The sequence below is a fragment of the Mitosporidium daphniae genome, assembly GCF_000760515.2.
Source record: "Mitosporidium daphniae strain UGP3 chromosome Unknown contig-71, whole genome shotgun sequence".
Classification (NCBI taxonomy): domain Eukaryota; kingdom Fungi; phylum Microsporidia; genus Mitosporidium; species Mitosporidium daphniae.
The window spans coordinates 1-26249 of record NW_013546152.1 but is presented as its reverse complement, the minus strand read 5'-3'; the positions used below and the strand labels follow the sequence as shown (position 1 = coordinate 26249).

Below are 26249 nucleotides of genomic sequence, written 5' to 3'. Positions count from 1 at the left end.
AATAGGACGTACTTGTGCAAATTTTCAAGGAATCGATGACTGTTTTTTTTAGGGACATTTTTGATTCCATCAGAGAATTTTTGACACGAAGGCTGAAGAAAAAGCCGGCCTCCTATTTGGTCGACGATTACATATGCGATTTTTTCAAAAATGCAGTATCATGTTGTGGAGGCAGTAACATGCTTTCCCCATTTGTAAGCGAGATACTTCAGATTATTTTCTCCACAAGTACGTCCTATTTTCCTAAAAGCATTCCCATCTTGACGCAGCAACTGCTGTCATGTCTGATTGAAATCAGCACATTGTTTCCGGAATATTTAAGCTACATCCAAAATAACCTTCTCGAAATCATATCGGTGTCACTTTTCGACATCGGGGTTTCCAACTTGACCTCAAAGTACTTGCTCGCCTTCAATCTGGACCTCATCAAGCCCAAAGACAATTTTCAAGAAATAATCGCCTCCCTTCGGGCTCTGTATAATTTTAACTTTCATAACCTGTCCCTTGATGTGTTTTCTCTTGGGATCTCTCTGCATTTCATCAAGCATGATTCAAAATCGATCCGCGAAGAATCTATTATCTGCCTGTGTTATGTAATTGAGAAATCTGTATATTTTACAATAAACCGTTCTGATTTGGTACTGTTGTCGTGTCAAGCACCTCCAAACGAGACGATCGGCCGTATCCTTAATGTGGGGCTTCTTGATTTCAACGAAGAAATCAGGAATTGCGTTTACACGTCTCTCAACAAGAAGAATTTTATCGAAATACTTTCCTATCCCCACTATTCAGATCTGATTGTTCTTGGGTTAAATGACGAATCGTTCACGGTGCAACATTCTTGTGTCAACCTTATCTCTAAGATTTCGGAAAAAAACCCCATGATCATCCTGAAGTCCCTACATCAAAGCATAGAGATGCTCCTCAACACCTTAATGGCCACATCTAGCAATGCAAAGTTGAAACAGAACTCGATTTACATGATTAGGCAGTTTTTGAAATACTTTCACTCATACATGAGGCCATATATCAAGCAGCTTTTCGATATCTTGCATGCCTCTTTAAGGGAGTCGGATGGCATGGCATTTTCTTCGTACAGAGCCCACTTATTGGAAACACTTGGTGAATTATTTCTTTCCTCAGAAGATCTGGATTGCTTCAATGTCAATCTGATTTGGTCGTTGCTGATTGAAATGTTTTTGGAGACCATGGAGGACAGCTCCACACGTATTTTGACGTATCCAAAACAAAAAAGCGTTGCCGTCGATAAATTCTTGCTAGATGAGGCTGACAATGCCAGACAGTCGATATTATCTTGCTTTATAAACATATCGCGCTCCTCCACCTGCCAAATAAGTGCACATTCCTCTTTCCCGGAGTTTCAAAATGCTCTCCTGTCCGTCCTTAGATTTGATCTTCATAAGAAAACGCGGATATTGGCAATCTCTTACTTGGGATACATTGGTCCCGTTGATTATGAAACATTTTCCGACAAAATCTCCAGCATTCCTAGTCAGAGGCACCACAACGGTGCAGCTCACCCTTTGTTGCTGTGCAATAAAACCTCATCCAGCATGATTGCCGAGGATCACTTTGCTTATCATATCTTTTCAATTCTTTTGAAAATCCTTTCAGACCCGCTGCTTTGTCAGCATCACACAATCACTCTTCAAACGATCGTCTTTGCTATTACGTCCCTTGGAGAGGCCGCAACTTCTTTATATGAGCCGATCTTTTCCGTGCTTATTGGTTTGTTTTCAAGCTCATCTTCCGCGTTTTTGGAAAATTTATGCCATCATTTGATCACCTTGTCATGCGTGGCTCAATATAACTTTCGACCGTATTTGCCTCGAATTCTTGGAAACTTATTTAAGCTTCTCGAATTGAACGAGCTTTCGTTGTCTTCTACCATTTTTTCGCTGCTCCATTCTTTGGTAAAGATCTTTTCAAGCGAAATGTTTCCATACGTGCAGTTAATCTTCAAGGCTCTATTGCGATATCTTGAAGATTCGTCCCAATTTATCATGGATCACTTGATCACACCCCATGGCTCCTCGACTTTGAAACATGTACAAGCCAAGCCTCCTTTGTATGGAAATGTTGACGACAGCACGTTAAATCTTATGGACTCCGGTACGACGTCCATTCGCATTGACATACTTTTAAAGATCTTTGAAATCTTACCTGCCATGGGAAGATCCTTAGAGGAGTATCTTCATCTATTTTTGGGCTACATAACTTGCATGGTAGAAAATCCAGCCCTGCAATTTTTCTATCGACGACAGGCGCTTGATTGCATTACACTATTGTGTACAAAAGTGAAGATCACCGGACATTTTTCCAGAATCATTATCCCGCTGATGAGGACGCTCAGGTCTCTTTCGATCGATTCAAAACCTTCCGAAGATCTGTTCAAAGAGGCTCTATTGGAAAGCATTTTTATAATCATATCTATGTCTGGGATCCAGGCTACCTCTATTTTTACCGACATTCTGGAAAAAATTTCCTCCTATTCTGATTTGATCAAGAACAATAGCTTGCTTGACCAAGCATACATGGATATTATCGGTTCATTTGAAACCGACTGCCTGCATGAAAGTTCGTTTGCCCCCTCCACTTGTATTTATGCGCTGATTTCGAAAAGATTTCCGCAAGAGGCTTCTGCCGGCGGTCCTCAGTTGCCTCGGCTAACATCTTCAAAATGTTCATTGGTGCCCCCGGAAGCTTTCAAGCTAAATCAGCTAGTCCTCAAAAAGGCTTGGGATACTTCTCTTCGCGCTTCCAAAGAGGATTGGTTGGATTGGATGAAAAATATAACCCTTGAGCTACTGATACAATCCCCCTCGGTTTTGTTAAGAAACTGCATCAACTTGGCCACGATGTATCCAAAAATATCGAGAGAACTCTTTACTTTTTCTTTCCATTCATGCTGGTGCCACTTGACACAGGACTTTAAAGACGACATTTTAGGGTCTTTTGTAGAAGCTGTTCGTTCTCCACAGGCGCCGGAAGAAATCTTTCTTTTGTTTTTTGATTTGGTCGAGTTTTTCGAAAGAAGAGCAGAACCTTTGAAAATCGATTTGTCCATCCTAACATCAGCCGCTGCCAGTGCTTCGCTGTATGTCAAAGCTTTAAGATATAAAGAGCTCGAGTTTTTGGCGTCCCCTTCGCCCCAGCTCATTGAACCCTTGATTACACTATACTCACTTGCCTCTTTACATGATTCCGCCGAGGGGGTTTTGTCGTTGGCAAATCATTATGAATTTCCGTTGCAGGAAAATTGGTTTGAAAAGCTGCAAAAGTGGGACGATGCGCTTCTTGTATACAAATCAAATATTTCTGCCATACATTCAGCTAAAGATTGGGGTGCCAATCCTGCGCTCAAAGACATCTTCCAAATTGATGCTGTGGAGCCTTCGGAAACGATTGGGTCCTTTTTGTGTCTATTGGATTCAAGCAGCTATCCTTTGGCTTCTTTCTCGACCTTCAACTTTGAAAAACAGCCCATTAAGCCTGTATTGAGCTTCCCCTGTGCAAATATCAAATCAATCTTATCGCAAACATCACAGAAATATCTTTTTGATTCCCTTTTCGATTACTCGCTACGCAACACCGCTTTTGAAACGATACCGTTTTTTAACGACATCTTTGGCGCGCTTCGCTGCTTAAAAAACACCTACGACTGGGGTCGTCTTATTACCGTTGGTAGGTTGCTGTGGTTTCAAACGCCCATAAAGGAGTCTTCATCGTTTTCATTGACCAATTTTAGAGAAACTCTCGCTCCATTCATTGCCATCTCTTCGTGGGGACTTGACCGGTATGACATTTTGGCCGAAACCCTTCCATATATTTCGAAAGAAAACTTTTTTTCTTCGTTTTTGAATGCAGTTACGGCAACGTATTTTAAGAACTGGACAGCGTACGACGTCGCAATCGAGTCTGCCAAAACATTTCTAGACAATGAAACTTCTCCCTTCATCTTTGAGAAATACACAAAGTCATTGTCGGTCACGGTGAAAAGCCAGCTTATCACCGAGTTAGAGGATGTCGCCGAATTTTTTGGCAATAGATCCGGCTATCCGCATTTAGGCAACCGTAGTCGTCTTGAACAAGTTTGGTCGGCAAGGCTATATGCAGGCTCTTCCTCTTTGGAACATATGTATCAGCTGCTTAAAATCCAGTCTATTATTCCGGAATTGTCGCCGGTCAGCATAAAATATTGGGTTCGCTTTGCTAACATGTGCAGAAAGAAAGGCTCCATTCTTCTATCCATTCGCGTGTTGGAGTTTTTGTTTGTGAAATCCTTCAAAATCGACATCAATTTGCTGGAGCTGTGCCTGTCTTGCGACCCTGCATTTAGCTCATCTTCGATTTCGAGCCTTTTCGTCGAATTTTACAATAATTTCGAGTTATTTCATTTGATTTTGAATCTCTCAAAGATCCTCAACGACCTCCAAAAGCATGAGCTGTCCATCACCGTTTTGTCCAAGTTGATTTCTTTTGTGATAGCAACATTGTGCCCAGATTGCGATTGCAACGGCATTAGTGGCAATGGGTTTTTGGTGTGCAGCCACATTTTGAAGCTAATTGAGCCATTGAATGGCGGTATGTTGGCATCCCGGAATTTGGCGGACAAAAACAGCGTTGAGGCGATCACGTCGAATTTGCAGCAGCTATCTACGAAGGAAACTCTTTCCACCAAAGACAGCGATGTTTCGGTGTCCAACAACCTTCACGCCTTTTTATCTAAATTGCTAGTGTTGTATTCTAAATGGAAAAAGGCAATGGGAAGCAGCTCTATTGAGTCCGCAGGCACCACCGGCTTATATATGGAACGGAATCTATTTTCGAAAGAAAGTACCTTTTCATCTGACATCATCACTCTTCAAAAATTTTCAATCCAGCTTGATAGCAATTCGTACAAGTCATGGTATTCCTGGGCTTTGTCAAACATCGAGCTAATTAGCCAACACGATTCGACAAAAGCGGCCTCAAAACTGGCTCGCTCAAATTTTCCCGCATCGCCCCACTCCCTTTTTAAGGACTCCAAATCCAGTGATGGTGAGACAAGCTCCTCATTGATCAACATCATCATTTCAGCCATTTCCGGGCTAATAAAGTCCATTTCGCTTAACAAGCACGAATCGTCGATCCAAGATTTGCTACGCATCTTGACACTGCTATTTAAATATGGCTCGCACCCCTCTATACAAAAATCCTTTTTGAATGGATGCTCGATACTGCCAATCGATGCATGGCTTCAAGTCATACCTCAAGTATGTCCACTTTGCATTTTTCATCTTAGCTCATTGCTCGTATCCAAATAAGTAATATTTCGATCAGGCGAATTGTACATCAGCTGCTGTTGGAAATCAATAATTCACATCCGCAATCGTTGCTGTACAGCCTTGCCGTTGCATCTAAATCGACCAATTCACAAAGAAAGTCCATTGCCATAGGATTGCTTAACAAAATCAGATTGTCCTCCCCTGTTTTGGTGGATCAGGTTTGATTCCCCCAATTTATTTACCGCTGATAGACTCTCCTGATTTGCAATGAATTGGTTCGTGTTGCTGTTTTATGGTCTGAGCTGTGGTCTGATGGGCTCGAAGAAGCCAGCAGGCTGTATCACGCGCAGAAGGATATTTCTGGCTCCATACGAATACTGGATTATCTCCACCAAGTAATCCAGCAAGAACCCAAAACCAAGGACGAGGCTAATTTTATCGAACAATACGGATCTGTCCTGAAAAAGGCGAGAGAATATATTCTTACTTACTTGCATTCAAAAAATTCTGAAGATCTAGTTCTGGCCTGGGATTTGTATACAAATGTATTTGAGCAGTTGAGCCAAACTCTTGCTCTCTTTCATGATATAAACCTTTCCTCTGTGAGCCCTTCCATATTTTCGCAGCGAGATTTTCAGCTAGCCGTTCCAGGTATTTTTGGCCCCTAATGCGATTAGGCACGTATTCTTATGGCCCCACAGCGGCGGTTTGCATAGCTTCATTTCAACCGACCATCAATCTGATCCAATCAAAACAAAGACCAAAAAAATTGAAAATAATCGGCTCCGACGGGTTGGTTTACAAATTTCTGTTGAAAGGTACGTGGTACAATTACACTTTGTAGGAAACGGAGATCTTCGACAAGATGAAAGGGTGATGCAGTTTTTTGGCCTTGTCAATAGCATTTTGTTGGAGGATGCAGAAACCAAAAGACGCCATCTTCAAATTCAAAAGTATCCTGTGATTCCGATCTCGCCCACCACTGGACTACTCGGTTGGGTCAGGCGCTGCGATACCATTCATGATCTTTTGAAGAGTTACCGTTCGGAACGCAACATTCCCCTGATTGATGAGCACCAGCACATGCTCAAGGTATTTCGGCGCCTATTTATCATTTTCGATGTAGAACTCGTCAAATTATGATTCTCTCCCAATGTTGCACAAGATTGAGATCTTCACTTCGGCTTTGAATACATTTCCGGGAGATGAGCTGTCTAAAATCTTTTGGCTGCAATCAAAGTCCACCGAACATTGGCTTGAAAGGCGTACTTTGTATCAGAAAAGCCTTGCCTTGATGTCTATGGTCGGATATGTTCTTGGGCTAGGCGACCGTCACCCGTCAAATTTGCTGGTCGACCGCGAAAGCGGCCGCATCATACATATCGATTTTGGAGACTGCTTTGAGGTTAGGATCGGCTGCTTTTATCATTTACCGTAGGTGTCCATTCATCGCGAAAAGTTTCCAGAGCAGGTCCCGTTTCGGCTTACTCGAATGCTTGTAAATGCTATGGAGGTGTCAAAGACCAGAGGAATGTTTCGCATAATTTGCGAACACGTTCTTCGCGTTTTGCGCTCAAACAAAGAGAGCCTATTGGCGGTTCTGGAGGCCTTCATCTATGATCCCCTTATCAGCATGCGGCTATCAAGCACTCCGGAACCGATATCTGATCAAATGTCAACATATCCACCCGAGTTATCGAAAAAGGCCTTTTCCTCCTTTTTCATTGAATTGCCCTCTTCTATTGTTGACCATGATGTAAATAACAGGCCAAAAGGTATTTATTGCATATTGGTTAGGGATAGATGACCTTTTGCCCGTCGCTGAAGAAGATGGCATGCCTCAAGATCATGCCACGATAAAGGTGCTCAAGGCCATAAGTAGAGTTTCCGAAAAACTGGCGGGAACCGATTTCCAGCATCAAGAAAAGCCTTTGGACTACAAAAGCCAGGTGTCTTTGCTTATCGACCAGGCTACAGATATTGAAAATCTGTGCCAGTGTTATGTCGGATGGTAAGCAAGTATGTTTTTCTCACTTTAGGTGTCCCTTCTGGTAGTAGAAAATTCAACTTTAAGCTCGAACTCAAATCCGAATTGAATACAACACATACATCACGCTGGGCCATGTAGCGCGATGCCTGCCATGCACCCATGTATTCGATATGCAGGTCCACAGTTATTTATGTAAATCCAAGCAGACAAAAGTTTATATGGCCGCAATTTTCGCCACAACATCCATTTCGCGATAAGATTAATTTTTGCACAAGATCGATTTGATCTCCAAATATGGATTCCAACCCTACATTTGGTAGAATTTACTTTTAGGGTTGGCATGCGCAATTGCAGTATAAACATCCTCAGTTGGTGTTTTGATAAACCGTAGCCATTCGATTTGCAATTCGCCTTGCCATTTTGCCATGTGACCGATTGTCAGATGAAATCGAACAGGTGTACTTATCATTATGCAGCGACAAATCCTAGCACTTGATTCCTCATATTCACCTCTATCATATGTCCCATAAGGGAATCTGCTTTTTTTTTCTTTTCGTTTGCGTTCTTTTCAACAAGGACCATATCATTTCTTCAAATCAAATATGCTTCCATGAGTTGGCAAGGGAAAAAAGATATAAACCTCTCAATTGGAGATCCATAGACTCTTACTCAGGAGCAAGGCTAAATGCATTTCCTTCTCCGCAAACCTTATTTCATAGGCGAATTTATTCGGAGTTTTACTTACCCATTGACTATGGGCTTTATATGCAGAATATCATCAGGCCCGATAATAGATATGACCCAGATAAGTCGTTTGCATCTGCAGGCGGAGATGGCAATATTTATGATGGATGGAATCTGGATTTATTCTACCATTTGCACTCGCTTCCTCGATCCGGGAAACAATACGCTATCGGGTTGCTGGAAAAAGCCAAGTGTGCGCCTGCTGGCACACCAATGCCTGTGTTACACTATTTACGCTCAGTATTTTCAGACGAGTTACGCCCAGCAGTATGTGGAGACGGGGTAATTAACACCGGAGAATCTTGTGAATTCAAGGCACTTGAGCAACTTGGCGATGGCGCTCGCAGTGCCATGGGGGGCCCATATGCTCCAATGCTCACACCTCCAATGAACTATGATTGTCCATATGGCGAAAAGGTAGGCTGTTGGCGGGAGTGCCGCTGGGGACCTTTGGTTGCAAGTGCCTGTAATTCAGGCATGGAGACTCGGAATGTTTTTTTGCACTACTGCGGAAACGGTATTGTAGAGCTAACAGCACCACATGCAGGGCTTTCACACGGATATGGTCGTCGCTATACAAGTCTGATGCCCCATGCTCTCATCTGTGGTTACGAGGATCCGTTTATGACGGTTCCGATCTTCTGTAACTGGGGCCACACCCACCCAGGACATTACTATTTCTTCATGGAGGGCACCAGTGAACAATGCGATTTGGGTTCTGAAATGAACGGAAAACCTGGAAGCGGCTGCACAAAGGACTGCAAGCTCCACTGTGTGCATGGAAATCCGAACTACGAAAAATGGCCGGAACTGCCCTGCATTCAGCCATGCTTGAAGCCAGGATTTGAAGGGTTTTATTGCGATAAGCCTCGGTGTCAGAACGGCGTCGTTAATTGGGAAGATGGAACATGCATTTCGTGTGATTCCAGGCAATATTCACTGCCATACTGCGAAGGTAGCGAATTCATTTGCGGGGGACATGGCAAGATCTTGCCAAATGGCCATGGTTGCAAGTGTGATCCTGGATGGATGGGCTCAAAATGTGAGAGATCCACGTGTATGCAGTGGCCGATGATGTGGGAACAACAGGGAGGTGATATTGACCCCAGGTGGTGCGCTCAATGCGAGCCTGGATGGGGAGGACCCTACTGTTTGCAAAGCACCTGTCAACATGGTGTACCCTCTCCAACAAATGATGGATGCATTTGCTACCACGAAATCTTTGGAGGAAATCTTTGCCAGGAGACTGGTTGTATCCAGCCGGTGCTCTTAGGAAAAGATGACACAATCATCCCGATCACAGAACCCCTGAATGGAGGTAAGGATGCATATCTGAGTGCTGCCTGCTATGGGACACTTTGCATGCCGGGACGTACAGGCGAGCACTGTTCTGTTCAAATTGAGGCAACTGGCGAAGAACTCCAATATAAAAGAGCGAGACCAACATCATGCAATGAACAGGCTGGAGAAACCGATACCGCCTCTAAAGACGGCATATGCATTGATCCTTGCTGGCGAGATCCGCTATTTTTTGGGAAAGACTGTTTTGAAAGCAATGGGCTCTTCATGGATGTTGGAGAGCTTGATGACGATGATCAATCGATGTCTATAGTTTCGGAGGGCCAAATATGGGCGCAGGCTTGTAAGCGCGGCTGGACCGGTCCCATCTGCCAGAGATCTCGTTGCCCTGTTTCAGCTGATACCTCAGAGATTGGGTGTAAGGGCAGATGCCCTCCAGGCTTCTTGGGCAACTTTTGCGAAATACCTATGTGCGTTACACCGGAAAAAAAGGACAGTCCCCTTCTTAGTGCCCATGATGAGGATGATCATTTGACTAGCTCTAGCTCATGGTGGTCAGGCATCAAAACACTATTCAACAAAGATGTCAGCGCATGCACTGATGGTTGTAATGCTGATGCACTTCCTCTGATGACACTTGAAGAGCTTGGAAAATGGTGCGGTTCTTCGCTTGCAGCCTCTTGCTCCATCAATAGCATAGGAGCGACCACGAAAGATGGGTGCAAAGCATGCCGCAAGGGCTTCTTTGGGTCTTGGTGCAATATGCAGGCCTATGTTGATGGCGCGAATCCAGGATCTTCCGATTGCCTTTTTCCGTACTGGGGTACCTTCTGCACACTTATATCTCCACATTGCGAGAAGCAACATACGGCGGAGATAGACCGCTTCACCGGAAAGTGCATCTGCAAATATGGTTGGCGAGGTTCCGAATGTTCTGAACCGATTTGTGCTAATGGGATGTTAGATACAGCCACCGGATACTGCCTCCAGTGCAAACAAGGCTGGAAGGGCGCTGCATGCGATGTTCCTCTCTGCCAATTCGGATTTATCTGCAGATCGGATGGGATGCGCATAGACCATTTCAGCGAAAATGGTGCATTACTTCCCTTCCCACCCAAACTTGTTGCGGTTGAGAGCTCAAATGGGTGCTCATATGAGAGTGATTACTTGAACAAAAACTTGTTGAAAATGTGGAGGCTGCTCAGTGGTAGTACGGACAATTTTATCATTCGCGCCCCACAGGATGGGCGCTGCTCAGCATGCTATCATCAACCGGAAACACAAAGTCACCAAAAAAATTTGGGGGAGCCCCTTTTAGACAACAAAAACCAGGTTTTCAATCCATACTGTGAGTTGGATGCAGATGACTTGCCGTGTTATCATGGGCTTTGGGACCCCCATCTTAAGCTTTGTGGGCCGTGCTTCCCGGGCTTTTGGGGGCCACTTTGCAATGAGAGTTTTTGCGAGCATTGGGATATTCTTTATATCAAATGCGCCAAATGCACCACGTTGAAAAGATTTGGTTTGCTTTGCCAATGGGTTTCACGCTGCGAGTGGGGCATTCCAGATCTAGATTCAGGCTCCGGGGCTTGCTTGGAAGGAACGCCTTGCAGGCGCGAGGATGCTTATGGTCCTTTCTGCCAACTTGAAGCCTCTTCCTCTTCGGAAACAGATGAGGCATCTCCTCTTCATTCGCTTAAAAAAAACTTCCAAAATCGTGAGCTTGGTATTTGCAAGGCCGGTTGGAGGGGCCCGTACTGCTGGGACTTGGCCTGCGAGCATGGATTGCCAAATATGATGCATCCGCTTCTCTATTGCTACGAGGAAACGTGCATAGCCGGATGGACGGGACCATATTGCGACCAGCCATTAATTGTGCAGCCAAACCAGGTCCTATTTCAGTCGAGTCTCCCAGATCCGGATAAAATACCCTCACAGGTGCTGGAAACAGCACACTGGATTGAAGCATTGCTTATGGATCTACGTGCAGGCACAGCTAGCCTTTTTCCAGACTCTGGCGGGAATAACATTGTTTACCATTCTACAGGCAGGAAGGAAAGATTAGCGGCGCCCATATCTCCAAATGCCCTTGTTAAAGGGTGGCTATCGATTGAAGCAAAAGTATCCAAGGAAGACAGTCAATGTCTCCATCCAGCAATGGCTAGAGCGCCTGGATGTGATTTTTCATTGTGCTCCACACGTGGAGGTGTCCCTTTGACCTTAGCGCAACTGGCACTTGCCCAAAGTCAAGGAAATGGTGTCCTTGACCCAGAGCCGGGTGTCGGGTGTCAATGTAGGCCTGGATTTAAGGGGCCTTACTGCGAAAAATGGACGTGTGCCCACATATTGAAGAAGGTGTCCGATATGAGTTCCTCTGGGAACCTTATCCCGCGGTATTTTCCAGAAAATCGTGATGAGCTTGTTCAGGCGCTACTAGCAATAGGTGAATCAGCAACACTTTCAGCGAACGCCCTTGACCTAATACAGAATGTAGATAGTCTCCTGCAAGCACTTGTCAGCCGTATCCGGTTTCTCTCAATGGATGTGGTTCTTGAGGGTGAAAAGCTAAAACCGCTCATTGAGGCATCTAGTACCTCCTGGCTTTCCTGGAGAAAGGTAGCAAGCGATGGGCGCAGCCTCTTAGAGTCCTTTCTTGAAGCTCTTAAACTCGAAGCTGGTGAAGCCCACAGCGCCTCCTCTGCCCTATTGCAGCATCGAATGGCAAGTTTAGAACGGCGAGCAGAGGATATCCTGCCTGTAGGGTTCATGCATCTGCTTCGTGTGCTCGTTTTTTCGCAGCGGGATCAAAAAACAGACCGCTTCGTCTTCAAACTCACGGAATACCATCTCACTAAAGTACTTTTTGAAGCGATTCCAGAAGCACAGAGACGGATCTTCCCCATCGATAATTACAATCATTGGAAAAAATCTCTCGAGGAAACTTTGCCTAGATCAGAGATCATCTTACCAACAAGCTTTTCTCCGTTGCGATGCTTGCCAGGCGGCATACGGGTACAACGTATCTCCGGTGCTAAAGATCTTTTCATGGTAACAGAGTCAGTAGTCGAACCTGAGGGTGTTAAGAGAAAAGTTCAGCAGAACCATCTAGCTATCATCAGACGAATCCTTCAACGAAAAGAGCTATTAGATCTGAACCCGAATTTTTCCGATGCGCTACTTGTTCCCAGCGAGAATGACTTTGGGCAGTGTAGCTTTTGTTGGAAATCCAGGGTTACGCAAGAACCGGATGATATTCGTAAGGGCATACTCGAGGTCGTTCATGGAAATCCAGAGCTGCCCTTCTGCAAAGAGACGATAGAGGGTCCATTAATGAAGTCTTCCGAAAAATCAGTTGTAGATTCGTTCCGTAGGATGGGGGTCCAGGTACCTGAGGAAATGGCCTGTCCTCCTGGTTTTTATGGGACGGGATGTCAACGAACTTGGTGCTTAGAGTGGGATCCTGATAGTAGCAGGTGTCGGCGATGTAGCCCAGGGCACCATGGCCACCTCTGCCAATGGAAATCGAATTGCATACATGGTGATCTCGATTTGGAGAGTGAACAAGGATTATGCAAGGTCGATCAGGCCCTGAATAGGCCCCGCTGCAACCCACCGTACTACTTTGGGCGGTTTTGTAATGAAACACGATGCATTATCCCCGCCCTGGGGATCCAGGATGGCTGCTCACATGGCTGCCTGCCTGGCTGGCAGACATTGCCAGTGCCGAACACCGGACTTGGCAACTATTGCGACATTCCAATTTGCGTGCATGGGATTCCCGACCTTGAACATGGATATTGCAAGGAGGGTTCTTGCAATCCTTCTTTTTGGGGTGGCCAGGCCTGCGACAAGCCACGCAAATGGTGCCCTGCTTCAAATACCACTCAGATAACGGACACTTTCGGGGTGGAAGTTCAACTGAAGCCGCCATGGCGTCCAGGCTATGCCACAATCATTGCCAGTCATACTTGCGGTCAATGCCCGCCAGGCTGGACTGGCGATCTCTGCAATTTACCCTTATGCATACACGGCTCTCCAGATTTGGAGAATGGCGGTTGTTACCGCTGTCACGATGGCTGGTTGAAAAGTCTAACCTGTGAAGAAATGGCTTGCAAGAATGGAATTTTTAACCCGAAGGCACTTATTGAGGGGGGATCTTCAAAACCTTCCCAATGGCTTTGGAGAGAATTCTCATCCAAGGAAGAACCGCTCTGTCTTGCCTGCTTGGGAGATTGGTCTGGGCCAGATTGCTCGACTCCTGGATGCAATCCTGTTACAGAGATGGATCCACTCACACAAAAGTGCTTGCAATGTCCCTTGGGGCGATATGGACCCAAATGTACGCGCATCGCACGATGCATACATGGGATCCTGGATGAAAATTCGCTCGATGGTTCTTGCTTAAGTGGCTCGTGCCGCATTGGCCAGGGGCGTTTCTGCGATTCCTCTGTTTGTCAACACGGGCAGACAGATCCCAGAACGCTTTTTTGTGCCTATTGCTATGACGGCTGGATTTCATCCGACCTATCGAGACCGAGATGTGATATCGCCAACTGCAAAAATGGACGGATGCTGCAAAAGAGCTACAGTATTCACGCATTTGAGTGCATATGTATGCCTGGGTTTGAAGGGCCAGCGTGTGACTTAAAGGAGAAAAATTCTGGGGCTGATCACAATTTGACGGCTCTCTGCCCTTTGCCCAAGTGCGACCCGATACCCATACTTGACTGTTTCGCGGCCCGAAAAAAAAGCGGCGAAAATGAAACTACACTGAATGTTGAAGCGAACGGAACCAGGGAATTTCTAGGTCTCGAACCCACGGCCCAAATCATGGTGCGTGAGCGCAAGTGTGTCAAGCCGCCAGAAGGGTTCCCAAAGTCCGGTACCACTGCAAGCATCATCCGCATTTTGAACTGGGTAAAAAATTTCTCCTCAGAATCTTCCATGGGCATCAGGTTTAAGGGTGACGACCCTCATGATGTCCAGGGTAACCACAATTTCCTGATTTTTGTCATCATCGTCCTTTTGGTGGTGATCGCCGTACTTATCATTTACATCTTTATCTACTTGCATCGATGGCGCCGCATATACAAACTGGCGCTTTGGATAGTTCGGCGCCTTTTCTGCTGCTTCCGCCGTAGATCTCGCAGAAATGGGAATGCTAAAGATGAAGATGAAGATAAAGAAAAAGAAAAAGAAAAAATGCCGATTCCCCATCCAAACATCAAACCGCGGCGAAACTCCATCTCAACGCCGTACCGACTTGAAAAACGGCGTTTCCATATTGACTAAGCAACCAGCTTTATTTGTGTGCTGGATGATTTCTACCCCTAACCCTAGGCTAAGGTCTGATGAAATTACAAATTGTGGACGCGTCCCCATTTAAATGATGAGGTGGTCAAATTAAACGGTTTTTAAATTTTACTTGTTTTGCATGGAACTCGCACACTCTAGAAAGCCCTTTGTAGGTGGAAACTGGAAGATGAATGGCACTCTGCTGAAAATCAAACAGGTAGCTGCAGAGTTCAAAGGTGCTGTAGAACGTCACGAAATAGACCCTGCAAAAGGTGCCCTCGGCTTCTCACTTTCGTAGTGGATATTGTGATTGCTCCACCGACCCCATTTCTTGCTCCAGCTATGAATACATTTCCTGGGGCCATCATGGCGGTTTCTGCACAGAATCTGAATGAAAAGGCTTCTGGTGCATTCACAGGCGAGCACAGGTAAGTCAACGCCTTTGATTCCAGCGCTGAAATGCTTCGTGAGCTTGGCGTGACGTGGACCATCGTGGGACATTCAGAGCGCCGTTCCCTTTTTTGCGAGAGCGATGAGGTTAGTTTTTAAAATAACTGTGGTTAGGTAGCGACAATTTTTAATAGAAATAGGTACGAGTGTTCTCTTTCCTTTAGCTTGTGTGTGCGAAAACCGCAAGTGCTGTCAATAGCGGGCTCTCTGTGATCTTCTGTTTTGGGGAACCTTTGGAGACACGTGAAGCAGGAATGACTTGGGAGTATGTATCGGCCCAGCTTAAAGCCCTCTTTGTATCGATTGAAAAGGCGTGGGATGCCGCTGCACGCACAAAGATCCTCGAACGCCTCCTGTTGGCCTACGAACCGATCTGGGCCATTGGCACAGGTCGAGTTGCCACACCTTCACAGGCGCAAGAGATACATGCACTGATTCGCAAGTCATTGGCAGAGAATCTCGGTGTGGAGGTTGCATCGCAGATCCGTATCATCTATGGTGGCTCTGTGAACGCCAAGAATTGCGAGGTCCTCTCCACGCAACCAGATATTGACGGCTTTCTTGTTGGCGGCGCCTCTTTGACGTCTGACTTTGCTACTATCGTCCAGGCTTCGATGTCAACTAGTTCGTGAATACAGCCTACCAGGCTTGGCAATAAAAGTTTCAAGCCATACATTTTGGACTTAGGGTTGGATTTTCAGTTTCATGGACTCCAATGATGACACCCCATCATCGGCGCGGCGGATACCCATGCCTGTCTCCAATCCGCTTTCACGGGCAACCAATTCGTTCGATACGTCCTCAAAATCGATTAATCTTTCTGGGCCACATTTGCAAAATGCCCCCTTACCGGCCCAATGGGCAAGCCGGGAAATACCACTTGCCAGACATAGGAGAGCTGTTCAACAGGCCCCGGAAGGATTTGTACCCATGCATTCACTTTTACCTGCCGCATATACGAAAGCCGATGACTCTCAAGACTTTCTTGCCAAAACACCAGCTCCAAACTATGATGGCGCTGTGAAAGCTAGCGAGGACGATCACTCTACCGCTGAATTTACACACCCAGTCTGTTCGCAGCGCAGTCTCAAGTTTGTGGTTACAAATATTTCTCTCTTGTCTGCGTCAGGGTTTTATTGTCGGGGAGGGAAAAACATTACAGTCTTGCTCGCTTTCCTCAGCGCAAAACAGGCAACCCAGTTTGTGAGTGCGGAGCTCCATGCCTCGTTGGTTTTCGAGCAGCATGGGATTTCAATCGAATTTTTGGTTTTACACAATTGCCTCTCCGACTCTGCTGCTTGGAAGTGCTCAGCAGGGCTTGCGTCAATTGATCGGATTTTGGTATTTATTTTTAGAATTACCATAGGTCGCTAAAAACTCGGATGCCGGATTTCCATCCCTTGTTTTTCTGCTTGTGGGTGTTCCTGGGGCCGAAAATAACGCCAATAGCTTGCCTAAATCCGCTTCGGAACATCGTCTATTCGAAAAAGGTAAAAAGATTGATTTCTTTTTCAAGGTATCACGGTACAATGTTCAATTTTAAGATTCTCCAATCCGAGGCCAAAAGATTCTGCTCACCGTTTCCACCCAGATAACATGCGAGGAAATTTATGCCAAGTTGGGAGGGCTTTACGGATCGGTCATTGGTATGATACTCTGCATTTTCCATTTTAGAGATAAGCCCATCTAAAGAGCATCTTTGCACCCTTTTTTCGGAGTATCCCGACGAATGCAGGGCGCCACTTTTACAAGAGGAGATTTTTCAAGAGACTCGATCTTGTCTTTTGCGAAAGTACAGCACGAAAGCTAGCCCTTTACGGCGATCGAGCAGCAGAGTCTCCAATAAAGGAGAAAGAGCCCGCTACGATGCAGACTGCGTTGCCCTTGATGATGGAAGCGTGGCCCAAGATTGTCTATCCCAGATTTCTCATAAAAGGTACGAAAAAAATTTGATGGTAGTCTTTTTCTTTACCGGTTCAGCGGCAGGATTGCATATACCATTACGGAAGAGGAGTTCCTTAGGCTAGACGATGGTGTTTTCTTGAATGATACCATTGTTGACTTTTTCCTGAGGCTTTTTCTCAATCAAGATAGCCCCAACGCTTTGTGCGGAGAATCAGATCATAAGATATTGGAAAACATGAGGCCACGCATCAGACTCACAAATTCGTTTTTCTTTCGTCAATTGCTGAGTGAAGGTGAAGGTCGTGTATATAAGCCGATGCGAATCTTCTTCTATAACTATGTGGTCATTCCTGTAAATGAATGGTACTTATCACCGTTTCTTTCATAGCAATCACTGGTATCTGTGCATCATATGCAATCCCTCTGCATCACTTTTCAAGAAGGAGCAGCCCTCTTCCCCTGATGGCGAATCACCTCTTGAAATAGTAGAAACTAACGAGGATTTTGGCTCAGATTTTTCAATTGCGGCCAATGAAGATCATGCACAAATACAGATTGGTGCAGAGCCCCCGTTGACGAGAATATGCATATTTGACTCTCTTGGCGGGAAGCACAAGTTTAGAACTGTTCGCATATTAAAAAGGTCAGTTTCTCCTGCTGTAATTGGATAGGTTCATCGAGCAAGAAGCCTCGTTGCTGGAGACCGATTGCCCTGAAGCGGGTACAGACCCTGTTTGGATGATAAACTCCGCTCTGATCAATACTAGATACATCAACGCGCCCATGCAAAAAAATAGCGCCGACTGCGGTCTTTTTCTTCTCAACTATGCATATATGTTCTTTCAAGATCCAGAAAAGGTTGCTCGGCAGATCGAAGAACGTGTATCTTTTCAAAACTGGTTTGATCCGAAAGAGATGAAATACTCTAGGGCCACTTTGAAAGAGATTCTTTCGGAAATGCTCAAGCAAAGTGTACATGTGACCGATATGGCATCGAGCGCTCCATGCATCAACATTTTGTCTCTGCAGCCAGCCATCGATTCTCCCCCGCAAAGTTCGGCAAGCCAATTGAACCACACTGTGGACATCACTTTGCAGGATTCTCCAGCTAATATCGCTTCGGCGAGATCAGCGGCTGCATCTGTGAATGATGACAAGGAAATCGTGCTTATTGATGGGTTCCCCTGCTGAATAATCGATTCATGTATAGCAACTAAATTAACATGATTTTGTGGCATGGCATGGCATGAGCGAGCAGCCTGGTGGTTACATTTAGAACATGATGAGCAGTGATACCTTTGGCTTCTTAAATATCTACACTGGGTGGATTTGATTTCGGCGATCGACGATATCCGTTGGATACCAGTATATTTGACTGATCGATACCTAGTTGGCAATTGTGTTCACATAAACAATCACAACAAACCACGTCCAAAGAGCTGTGTGCGAGAAATGGACTATTTCAATGCGTCGCCCATGGGCTATTCCCATCCGTCATTCGACCGTCATCAATGTCTGACCTCTCCATGAAAGTTATTCTTACGGTGGCGGTCGAAATATTTAAAAGTAAATACATAATGTTGGGTCACGCGCGCCATGGCCGTCACCTTGGTGTAATACATTTTAATAGTCCATTTAATTGTTGTTTTTAATTGCATCAGAATGGGATCGGTAGGTGATCGCTGACTGGGTAACCTTAGCCGCCGTCCGCCGTCAATCGTTCGACTGGACAGCACCAGCTGAGCGAGGAGCAGATTGCTGAACTGAAAGAAGCCTTTTCGCTTTTTGACAAGAACAACGATGGAAGAATCACCATTCAAGAGCTCGGTCGAGTGATGCATGCATTGGGTCAGCATCCAAGCGAATCTGAAATCTCAGACATGCTCAATGAGGTCGATGCCGACGGGGATGGCACAATTGATTTCTTTGAGTTTCTTACCATGATGGCTCGCAAGGTCAAGGATGTAGATGCCGAGGCTGAACTCAAGGAGGCTTTTGACGTGTTCGACAAAAATGGCGATGGATTCATATCGTCCGAAGAGCTGGCGCTAGTGCTGAAGAATCTTGGGGAGCCCGCAAGTGGGGCTGATGTTGCGCGCATGATCAAGGACGCTGATTTAGATGGAAACAATCTCATCGACTTTGAAGAATTCAAAAAGATGATGAATGTCAATTAGTTGATGAGGATGCGTCAAAGTCCAAAATAAACAATACCGTCCCCACATGGGAGTGTAGTTGTCATTGCAGTTGTTGTACTCGAAGTTTACAATGTCTAATTTTATGGGGAATTTTAAATTTTCCGATGGTGGTAAGTGGCCTTTTGTTCTGGCCCAAATGGCTTTCTTGTATTTGAAATCTTTATTGCTTAGCTACCGATCAACTTGCTTTCCATCTCAAAGGGCGTTCCCCTGGTAAGCGTGTCCCCTTCTTACACCCAAGCTGGTTGAATTAAAAAACGGCGAGGCATACAACGGCAAGCTCCTCAATGTCGATCCGTGGATGAACCTGCACCTTTCAGATGCCATATACACCTCCTCGGTGAGATTCTCTGATCAGCTGACTAGTAGGATGGAGAGACGTTTTGGAAGCTCCCGGAAGTGATGATCAGAGGCGTCACCATCAAGTATATTCGACTTGACGAAAAGGTTGCACATACCTGCACCACTTATTTTCGGTAGGTAATTGAGCGGGCAAAAAAGGAAAACTCGAAATTCCACGCTTCGGCTTCTACGGTGTCCGGCGGTAAGCCAATGCGCAAATACCCAGAAATGGGATCAAAAGGAAGGGAGTGGAAGGGTGCAGCGCCAAGGCGAGACAGAAATACAATGCCAGAAAAGAATTCAAGAGAATGACCGTGTACGTCAAAAGGCCAGATACGGCATCGGCTGCCATTACACCCATGTCTTCGCCAAGAATAAAATATAAACAATTTATTTCGGCCATTCCGTGGAAACCTGCCATACGCGGCGGCAAAGCGGGCACTGTGGACATGTCTCTATCCAGCGTCCAAGACAATGGACATGAAAGAAATGCTTACATTGCCCCATAACTAATTTTCAGCAGCGTCAAACTTACCAGGCGGGCATCCTATGCCCGGATGCTTGCATTCAGGACATGAACCTCCAAATGCGGACCGGCAGATCCCACATAGCTCGTCTTCATCGATATCCCACCGCCATTGGGCTGCAATACGTACTCTATGCATTCAGCTTAACTTGCAAAGAATACTTGCTGATTACTATGTTTAACGGCTGTACAGATCCCTCGGTACATAAGGATGTCGGCTGCATAATTAAAGTTTACTAAACTTTAATTTACCGGGCAGTGGCATGTCCTGCAATCACAGCATCGATGAACAGGCCGAAGAAGAGCAGATGCATGTGCCGGATACCTCTCCCTCGAATGTCGACAATCTTTTGTCTCAGATATTTGATGGGAAGCTTCTCCACTCGCGTCCTGTCTTGAGCCTTTCAGCGGCCAAGAACATCACCAAGCCCATTGATCCAATCAGCAGGCTCTACCTTTTAATTGAGGGATTTTCAAACAATGCAATTGTATTTGACGCGTATTTGCATCCCATTGTGGAGCGCATTTTTGCAAATTTTTCCACCGGGCTTGCATATGAAGATCCTCGGTCCATTTTCTGCTATAACCTCCTTTATCTTTGCTCCCGAATCAGAGGCCATAAGGCATTCTCTCACTATTTTCCCACGTCAATCGAGTGGTTCAGATATAATTTGAATGTGACCTACCAACTATATGTACTTGAATCGGGATCTTGTAAAGACCTCATCGAACTCAAATACTGTACCGTTCTTTGGATGGATCAGCTACTGAAACTACCGTTTAAGCTGCTTGATTTGGACCCCTCAAAGGTTGGTCGTGTGTATTTTAAAACCTAGGGCTCCATCTTTACATCCATTCTTTCATGTTTTAAAAAAAGAGCCCTTTGCAACTCGCCCATTCAAAAGAGCCTTTGCAAGTTATTGGTGTCTCTTTCTCTAAGACCAGATTCAATCACATACGGGTGGGACCAAACGAAATTGCTATCGTTTTTATATGAGGGAGCCCCTTTGCTAGAGGATTCTCAAGCCATTGGGTGTGCTTATCTGCTATACTATTATGCAAAGTCATGTGATAGTCAGTGTTTAGATCAGCGAATGGTATTTGCCATATCGGAGAAACTATGTATAAGCCCACAGTGCACTGCCGTCCAAAGAGTGCTCCTAAAGTTGTATTCTGCATTTTATTTGTGCTTTGAAGAAAATGTTGTTTCCAAAAGCCGTATTTTGGAAGCTTGTGTGGAAAGTTTAAAGTGTAGGGTACGTTAATCGGCATCTTTATTGGCGTATAGGATTCTTTAGTAAGATATACGGCATCTCGGACCTTATCGCGCCTTTTTGCAAAGCTCGGGTGTGCAGAGAAAACTTTCATTATTGAAAGCTGCAGTCTAACTCTTTCTTCCTCGCATTGTTCCTGGAATATTGATATCATTTCGGGGATCTGTGGATGCCTTTTGCTTTTGTCGCAAATCTATCGACTTTCATTGACCTTGCCATCACCAGAGATTATTTCGTCTGTAAATAAGGTTCGTTTTCGCGGGGGCAAATCTGATTTATAGCTCCTTTTTTTTGAGGTTTTCTTAGATGGTGTCGCACATGGTGTCAATGTTAGAGATTTAGCCTGCTTTTGTGCATGGTCTTTTGCAAGAAATACCCCTTTCAACGACACGGAGCATCTCCAGCGCCTGTTGGACGCTCTAATATCGGTTTCATTTGTCGATAGAGAAATCCAAATCCGTCGTGCTGCTGCCTCTGCTTTTCAAGAGCTCGTTGGCCGAAAAGCTGGTCTTAACCATTACATTAACCTGCTGCCTTTGATCAATTATTATTCCGTTAGCAATCCGAAAGAGTGCCTTCGAGCAAGCATGGTTGATCTTGATAGGTAATCGCCTGCTTTGATTTTAGTCACCCCTCAGCTGCATGTGCACTTCGAAAGAACCTTCTTGAAATAGGTGCTTTTCATTGGGATATTCGCATCCGAGTGTTATCGTCCGAAAATTTTAGTTCGCTTGAGCAGTTTAATGTTGACGAATTCAAATACTTGGTAGTGTCTTGATGTTGTATTAACTTTAGCTTCCTCGTATATTATCGCCCAGCTATTCAGATAAACACGGGGCCTTTTTGCTTTTGAAATATTACGTTTTGAATTTCCCGGGTCCATTGGTACCTTTTCGCGAGTCCATTGTTTCCTTGTTATGCACTACTTTTTCCTGGGCATCAACAAAGCTTCTTTTGGAAAATTCCGATGCCATACCTCTGTTATGTTCTATTTGCGAGCTACTTGAGGTCTTGATGCGGGAGGCTCCACACTTTTCCATCACAGACGACCTTGCCCTTCACGTTGCAAGGTTTTGTGTATTTCTATTTGACATTGAAAACGTTAATTTCATTGAAAGGGCAGTTTATCCGTTTGCCCAGCGTGGGTTCTCCCTTTTTACCGATCGCCTCAAAGCAAAGAATGGCGATTTGCTTCAAAAGATATTTTCGGCTCTGCTTGCTAAAATTTCGTCTTCATCCGTAAAGGTTGGGTATTTGTTGATGTTCTCGTACTTCCCATGTGATTATTTACTGGAAAGAAATTCGGATCTCCTGAGTGTGTTGATGCGGTTTTGTTTTTTCATAAAGGTACTTTGCTTGTTTAATTAACCACCACGATAGACGGTTTCTCTTTCCGATACTCACGTGCTTTCTCTTTATTCCATTAAATGTTTGCGCCATTTGATGCCAAAATGCACCCATGTGGTCAGTGAGGCATTACTCGATCAGGTGTATGAATCTCTAAACTCGGCCATCTTTTTTTACAAATACACCAAAAATGGCGAGCAAGGATACCAGATAAGAAACCTCGCCTTGTTATTAACAATGGAACTGGGCTCGGTCTTTACACCCCCCTCTCCTGCGCGGGATAATGCCGAGCATTACATTTTGAGACTCTGCTTTGACCGCAACGAGGTTACAAGAAATTCTGCCATCAAGCTGTTGCCGAATATAGCACAAAAATATCCGTTTGTTGGGCCATCGCCATCTCTTTCGTCGATTGTGTCCAATCTACACCTTTTCCCGTCCCCTTTGAAGGCATCCATTCTGAAGGGGATAATCTTCTTTTTGGGGGACATTGCATCTCCTTTGCACACCGAAATCTTGGATTCGTTACAACTCGATCGGTCGCTTTATCCTCTCGTTTTTGAACTTTTCGCTCAGTGTAAGCTGAATAGCATTGCGTTTGATTCATTTTGCTCATTTTTTCTATTTCTCTTTTCAATGGATGGCCTTCGATCATTCCTGGCCAGTCCCGATTGCTCTCAGTAAGCTTTGTGTATTTTACTTAGACACGTTTCGCTCTTGATCGATGGCTTGAACTGCATGGCAAATTGTGGCTTTGAAAATGAAAAAAAGATGTTCAAGCTAATGGAGATATCCACTGAATTGTACATTTATTTCCACGGTGCAAATGTTGCTTTGCGCTCGTTGGTGCAGCAATTTGGTGTAAGCAGCCCATATGAGCAGATACGAAGTATGGCCATGGACAAGTTATATTTTTGTTTTCTGCTAACGAATAACCGCAAACTTGACCCCTCGCATATGAAAAATGTTTTATTTGATGAGGAGGGCATTGATGAACACAAAATTTCAAAGATATGCCATGAGCTTTTGCTAGATAACTTATGCTTAATTTAACCCCAGTCTTCAATCCGTATACTACATTGCAGCTTCCTTTCCAATCAGCCCATCAATGATGGAAACCCCTCTCATAAATGACTTGGATGTGAATACAAGTTCATTAAACATTAAATATTTGGCTTTAGACTTTTTGTAAAAAAGAGCCGAAGAAGGGTGGATGGAAACTTCCTAATCACAATAAGACCGCGTTAAAATACCTGGTTTGACGACAGACCTTTATATCTTTTAGAAGGCAGTGTGAGTACAGAAATATTTGAAGAGAAGCCCTCAATAAATGCCTTCAGAATTGTCTCCGAGTCCGCTGCATTTGACGATGTTGTAATGGAGGCCTTTTTGCAGAACCCCCAGAGCTGCTCCCTAGTCCTCAATGCCATTACAAATGACTTTCTGTTTATTGAAGGATGGGAGCTGAACCACGTTTTTTTATCCGTTGCTTTGGCGTATGACTCGTAAATGTTCAACAAAGTAAGATGGTCACCCCTTGGATGGTAAAAGTCAATAAGAGCAGGGACGTTCTGTTCCGTATCGAGTGAGCTAATTGGCTCATAAGAATCGCCGCTGTCAACCTCCACTGATAGCTCTTTTTTGGATTTGAAAACTAGATTTTCAACGGAAAGCAAAGCCACAATTGACAAAACTTGCTCTGCACATTGAAGATCTCCCGCTGCCAAGATGGTCCTCGAAAGAAAGGGATCCAACGGGAATAAAGACATTTTTTTCCCAAGCTCTGTAATGTTACCACACTTATCAAGCGCGCCAAGAGAATGCAGGGACGCCAATGCAGATACAATAGAAGACCGATGTGGCGGGTCTATGTAACCAAAAGAAAGAATGTCGGAGATTCCAGATGCTTTCATGAACAAAATGATGTTTGACAAATTGGCCCTATCGATCGGTTACAAATTGCAAATACTTTTTGATTTCCGGAACCGTAGAAGGAACCAGAGAGGAAAAGCAACTCTCAGTATAAAGGCGATAGCAATAACCGGGTCCCTACCGTAAATTTCAACGCTCGTTACCTCTCTTCCCGCTCTACCTGCACGCTGTAAAGCAGATGCTTTCGATATTGGCGATATTATCAAACTTTCCAGGCCTAAAGTAGACAAATAAACTTCTGTCGCTTTCGCTTACCAAAATTGCTATGAAAAGCCCGAGACTTTGAAAGCCCGCAGTCAACAACATATCTGATCCCAGGAATGGTAACTGAAGACTCGGCAATGTTGGTTGCCAATATCACTTTTCTTGTTCCTGGGGGCGATCTTTTAAATGCCTCCATTTGCTGATGAGGTGGAAGCGCTGCATAAATAGGGACAATGCTCAAAGAAGGAGATCCTTTCCAATTATTGTCCTTCGGGCTATTGGAAATTATAATGGAACGGGCCGCCTCGATGTCTTCTTGCCCTGTAAGAAAAACTAAAATATCCCCTTCAGGCGGACTTTCAAAGTGGATTTGAAAAACGGTCAAAACGGCTGCCTCTACATAGTCCTTTTGAGGCTCTTCAGTATAAAAAATCGAGACCGGAAACTGACGCCCAATGACATGGACTTTCTTTACGCTCAATTCTTTTGGAAGGGATGGCCTGGAAAAAAAATTGAAAAACTTTTCATATTCCATCGTAGCGGACATGAGAATTATCTTGAGCTTTCTTGAGTTCTGAAGATCTCGGAGCAGGCCCAAAAGGATATCTGTCCTCATGGATCGCTCATGAACTTCGTCAATGCAAATGTAAGCGTATGTGGAAAGTGTATGGTCTATAAGATATTCTCGAAGCAACATGCCATCTGTCACATACTTGATCCTGGTAGACGATGATGTCTTATCATCAAACCGAACAGAATAGCCAACAAGCCCACCAAGTTTGGTATCGATTGAGGAGTCTTTCAACTTAACAGACATTTCATAGGAGACTCTTTTGGCAAGTGTCATGGCTGCTATTCTCTTTGGCTGTGTGACGCAAATGATGGCATTTTTGGATGCTGCACTGAGGAAGGCTTCATATATGATAATGGGCACTTGGGTAGATTTTCCACTTCCTGTTTCTCCAGTGATGATTAGGGTATCCGAAGATTCTAATGCGCAAACGATCTCCTCTTTAGACGCACTAATAGGAAGCAGAAGACTGCGAGAATCCATTACGCCAAACAGAATGGTTGACCACAAATTTAATTTAAATTTTTATTTATTTTGCTTCAATTTTACAACATTTGGTCTGATATCTGGATACAATTCCTGGCAATTCCATGGTATAATCTGTTTCTATTATCCGCTCAATCTTTTCAAGAAGGTCAGAGGATATGGAGTTTCCATTTTTTCGCAATAAATTAGAATAGAGATCGGAATTTGGTGGAATATTCAAGACTCTACAAAGAGCCTCCGCTATTTCGATCGAAGAAAAGGCAAGAAATTCATAGTCAGACAAAATTACTTGCAAAATATACTAGACTGTGAATGGGTTAAATCTACCTTAATCCTGGAAGAGATGGTTTGAATTCGATCATAATTTGCTGCATTACTACTGCACAGGTACATTACAT

At 44.6% G+C, this 26249-nt stretch overlaps 8 protein-coding genes across 8 annotated transcripts; 6 read left to right on the top strand and 2 right to left on the bottom strand.

Moving 5' to 3' along the window:
• Positions 1 to 29: 29 nt before the first annotated feature.
• DI09_71p80 (phosphatidylinositol 3-kinase Tor2) lies at positions 30 to 7343 on the top strand (the record flags this gene model as incomplete). Its single annotated transcript, XM_013381387.1, has 9 exons — positions 30 to 5276; positions 5306 to 5506; positions 5540 to 5939; positions 5966 to 6106; positions 6133 to 6380; positions 6415 to 6693; positions 6727 to 7063; positions 7086 to 7299; positions 7328 to 7343. Coding segments are annotated over 9 exons (7083 nt in total), but the record flags the coding sequence as incomplete, so codon positions are not given.
• Positions 7344 to 8043: 700 nt separating this feature from the next.
• Positions 8044 to 14613, top strand: DI09_71p70 (uncharacterized protein; the record flags this gene model as incomplete). Its single annotated transcript, XM_013381386.1, has 2 exons — positions 8044 to 8304; positions 8338 to 14613. The coding sequence occupies 2 exons, from the start codon at positions 8044 to 8046 to the stop codon at positions 14611 to 14613; spliced, it is 6537 nt and encodes a 2178-aa protein (XP_013236840.1).
• Positions 14614 to 14755: 142 nt separating this feature from the next.
• On the top strand, positions 14756 to 15698 carry DI09_71p60 (triosephosphate isomerase; the record flags this gene model as incomplete). The annotated part of the gene is made up of 4 exons (XM_013381385.1): positions 14756 to 14844; positions 14877 to 15044; positions 15069 to 15153; positions 15231 to 15698. The coding sequence occupies 4 exons, from the start codon at positions 14756 to 14758 to the stop codon at positions 15696 to 15698; spliced, it is 810 nt and encodes a 269-aa protein (XP_013236839.1).
• A 73-nt stretch (positions 15699 to 15771) lies between these two features.
• DI09_71p50 (cysteine proteinase) lies at positions 15772 to 18162 on the top strand (the record flags this gene model as incomplete). Its single annotated transcript, XM_013381384.1, has 5 exons — positions 15772 to 16134; positions 16433 to 16556; positions 16741 to 17002; positions 17047 to 17334; positions 17643 to 18162. 5 exons carry the CDS (start codon positions 15772 to 15774, stop codon positions 18160 to 18162), a joined length of 1557 nt encoding a protein of 518 aa, XP_013236838.1.
• A 386-nt stretch (positions 18163 to 18548) lies between these two features.
• DI09_71p40 (calmodulin) lies at positions 18549 to 19148 on the top strand (the record flags this gene model as incomplete). The annotated part of the gene is made up of 2 exons (XM_013381383.1): positions 18549 to 18584; positions 18672 to 19148. 2 exons carry the CDS (start codon positions 18549 to 18551, stop codon positions 19146 to 19148), a joined length of 513 nt encoding a protein of 170 aa, XP_013236837.1.
• Positions 19149 to 19698: 550 nt separating this feature from the next.
• DI09_71p30 (putative subunit Apc11 of anaphase promoting complex) lies at positions 19699 to 20176 on the bottom strand (the record flags this gene model as incomplete). The annotated part of the gene is made up of 2 exons (XM_013381382.1): positions 19699 to 20003; positions 20047 to 20176. The coding sequence occupies 2 exons, from the start codon at positions 20174 to 20176 to the stop codon at positions 19699 to 19701; spliced, it is 435 nt and encodes a 144-aa protein (XP_013236836.1).
• Positions 20177 to 20300: 124 nt separating this feature from the next.
• DI09_71p20 (uncharacterized protein) lies at positions 20301 to 23342 on the top strand (the record flags this gene model as incomplete). Its single annotated transcript, XM_013381381.1, has 5 exons — positions 20301 to 20857; positions 20978 to 21293; positions 21593 to 21915; positions 22130 to 22556; positions 22692 to 23342. 5 exons carry the CDS (start codon positions 20301 to 20303, stop codon positions 23340 to 23342), a joined length of 2274 nt encoding a protein of 757 aa, XP_013236835.1.
• Positions 23343 to 23732: 390 nt separating this feature from the next.
• DI09_71p10 (uncharacterized protein) lies at positions 23733 to 25848 on the bottom strand (the record flags this gene model as incomplete). Its single annotated transcript, XM_013381380.1, is given in 4 exon segments — positions 23733 to 23882; positions 23912 to 24599; positions 24615 to 24807; positions 24846 to 25848. The coding sequence occupies 4 exon segments, from the start codon at positions 25846 to 25848 to the stop codon at positions 23733 to 23735; spliced, it is 2034 nt and encodes a 677-aa protein (XP_013236834.1).
• Between the last annotated feature and the right edge of the window lie 401 nt (positions 25849 to 26249).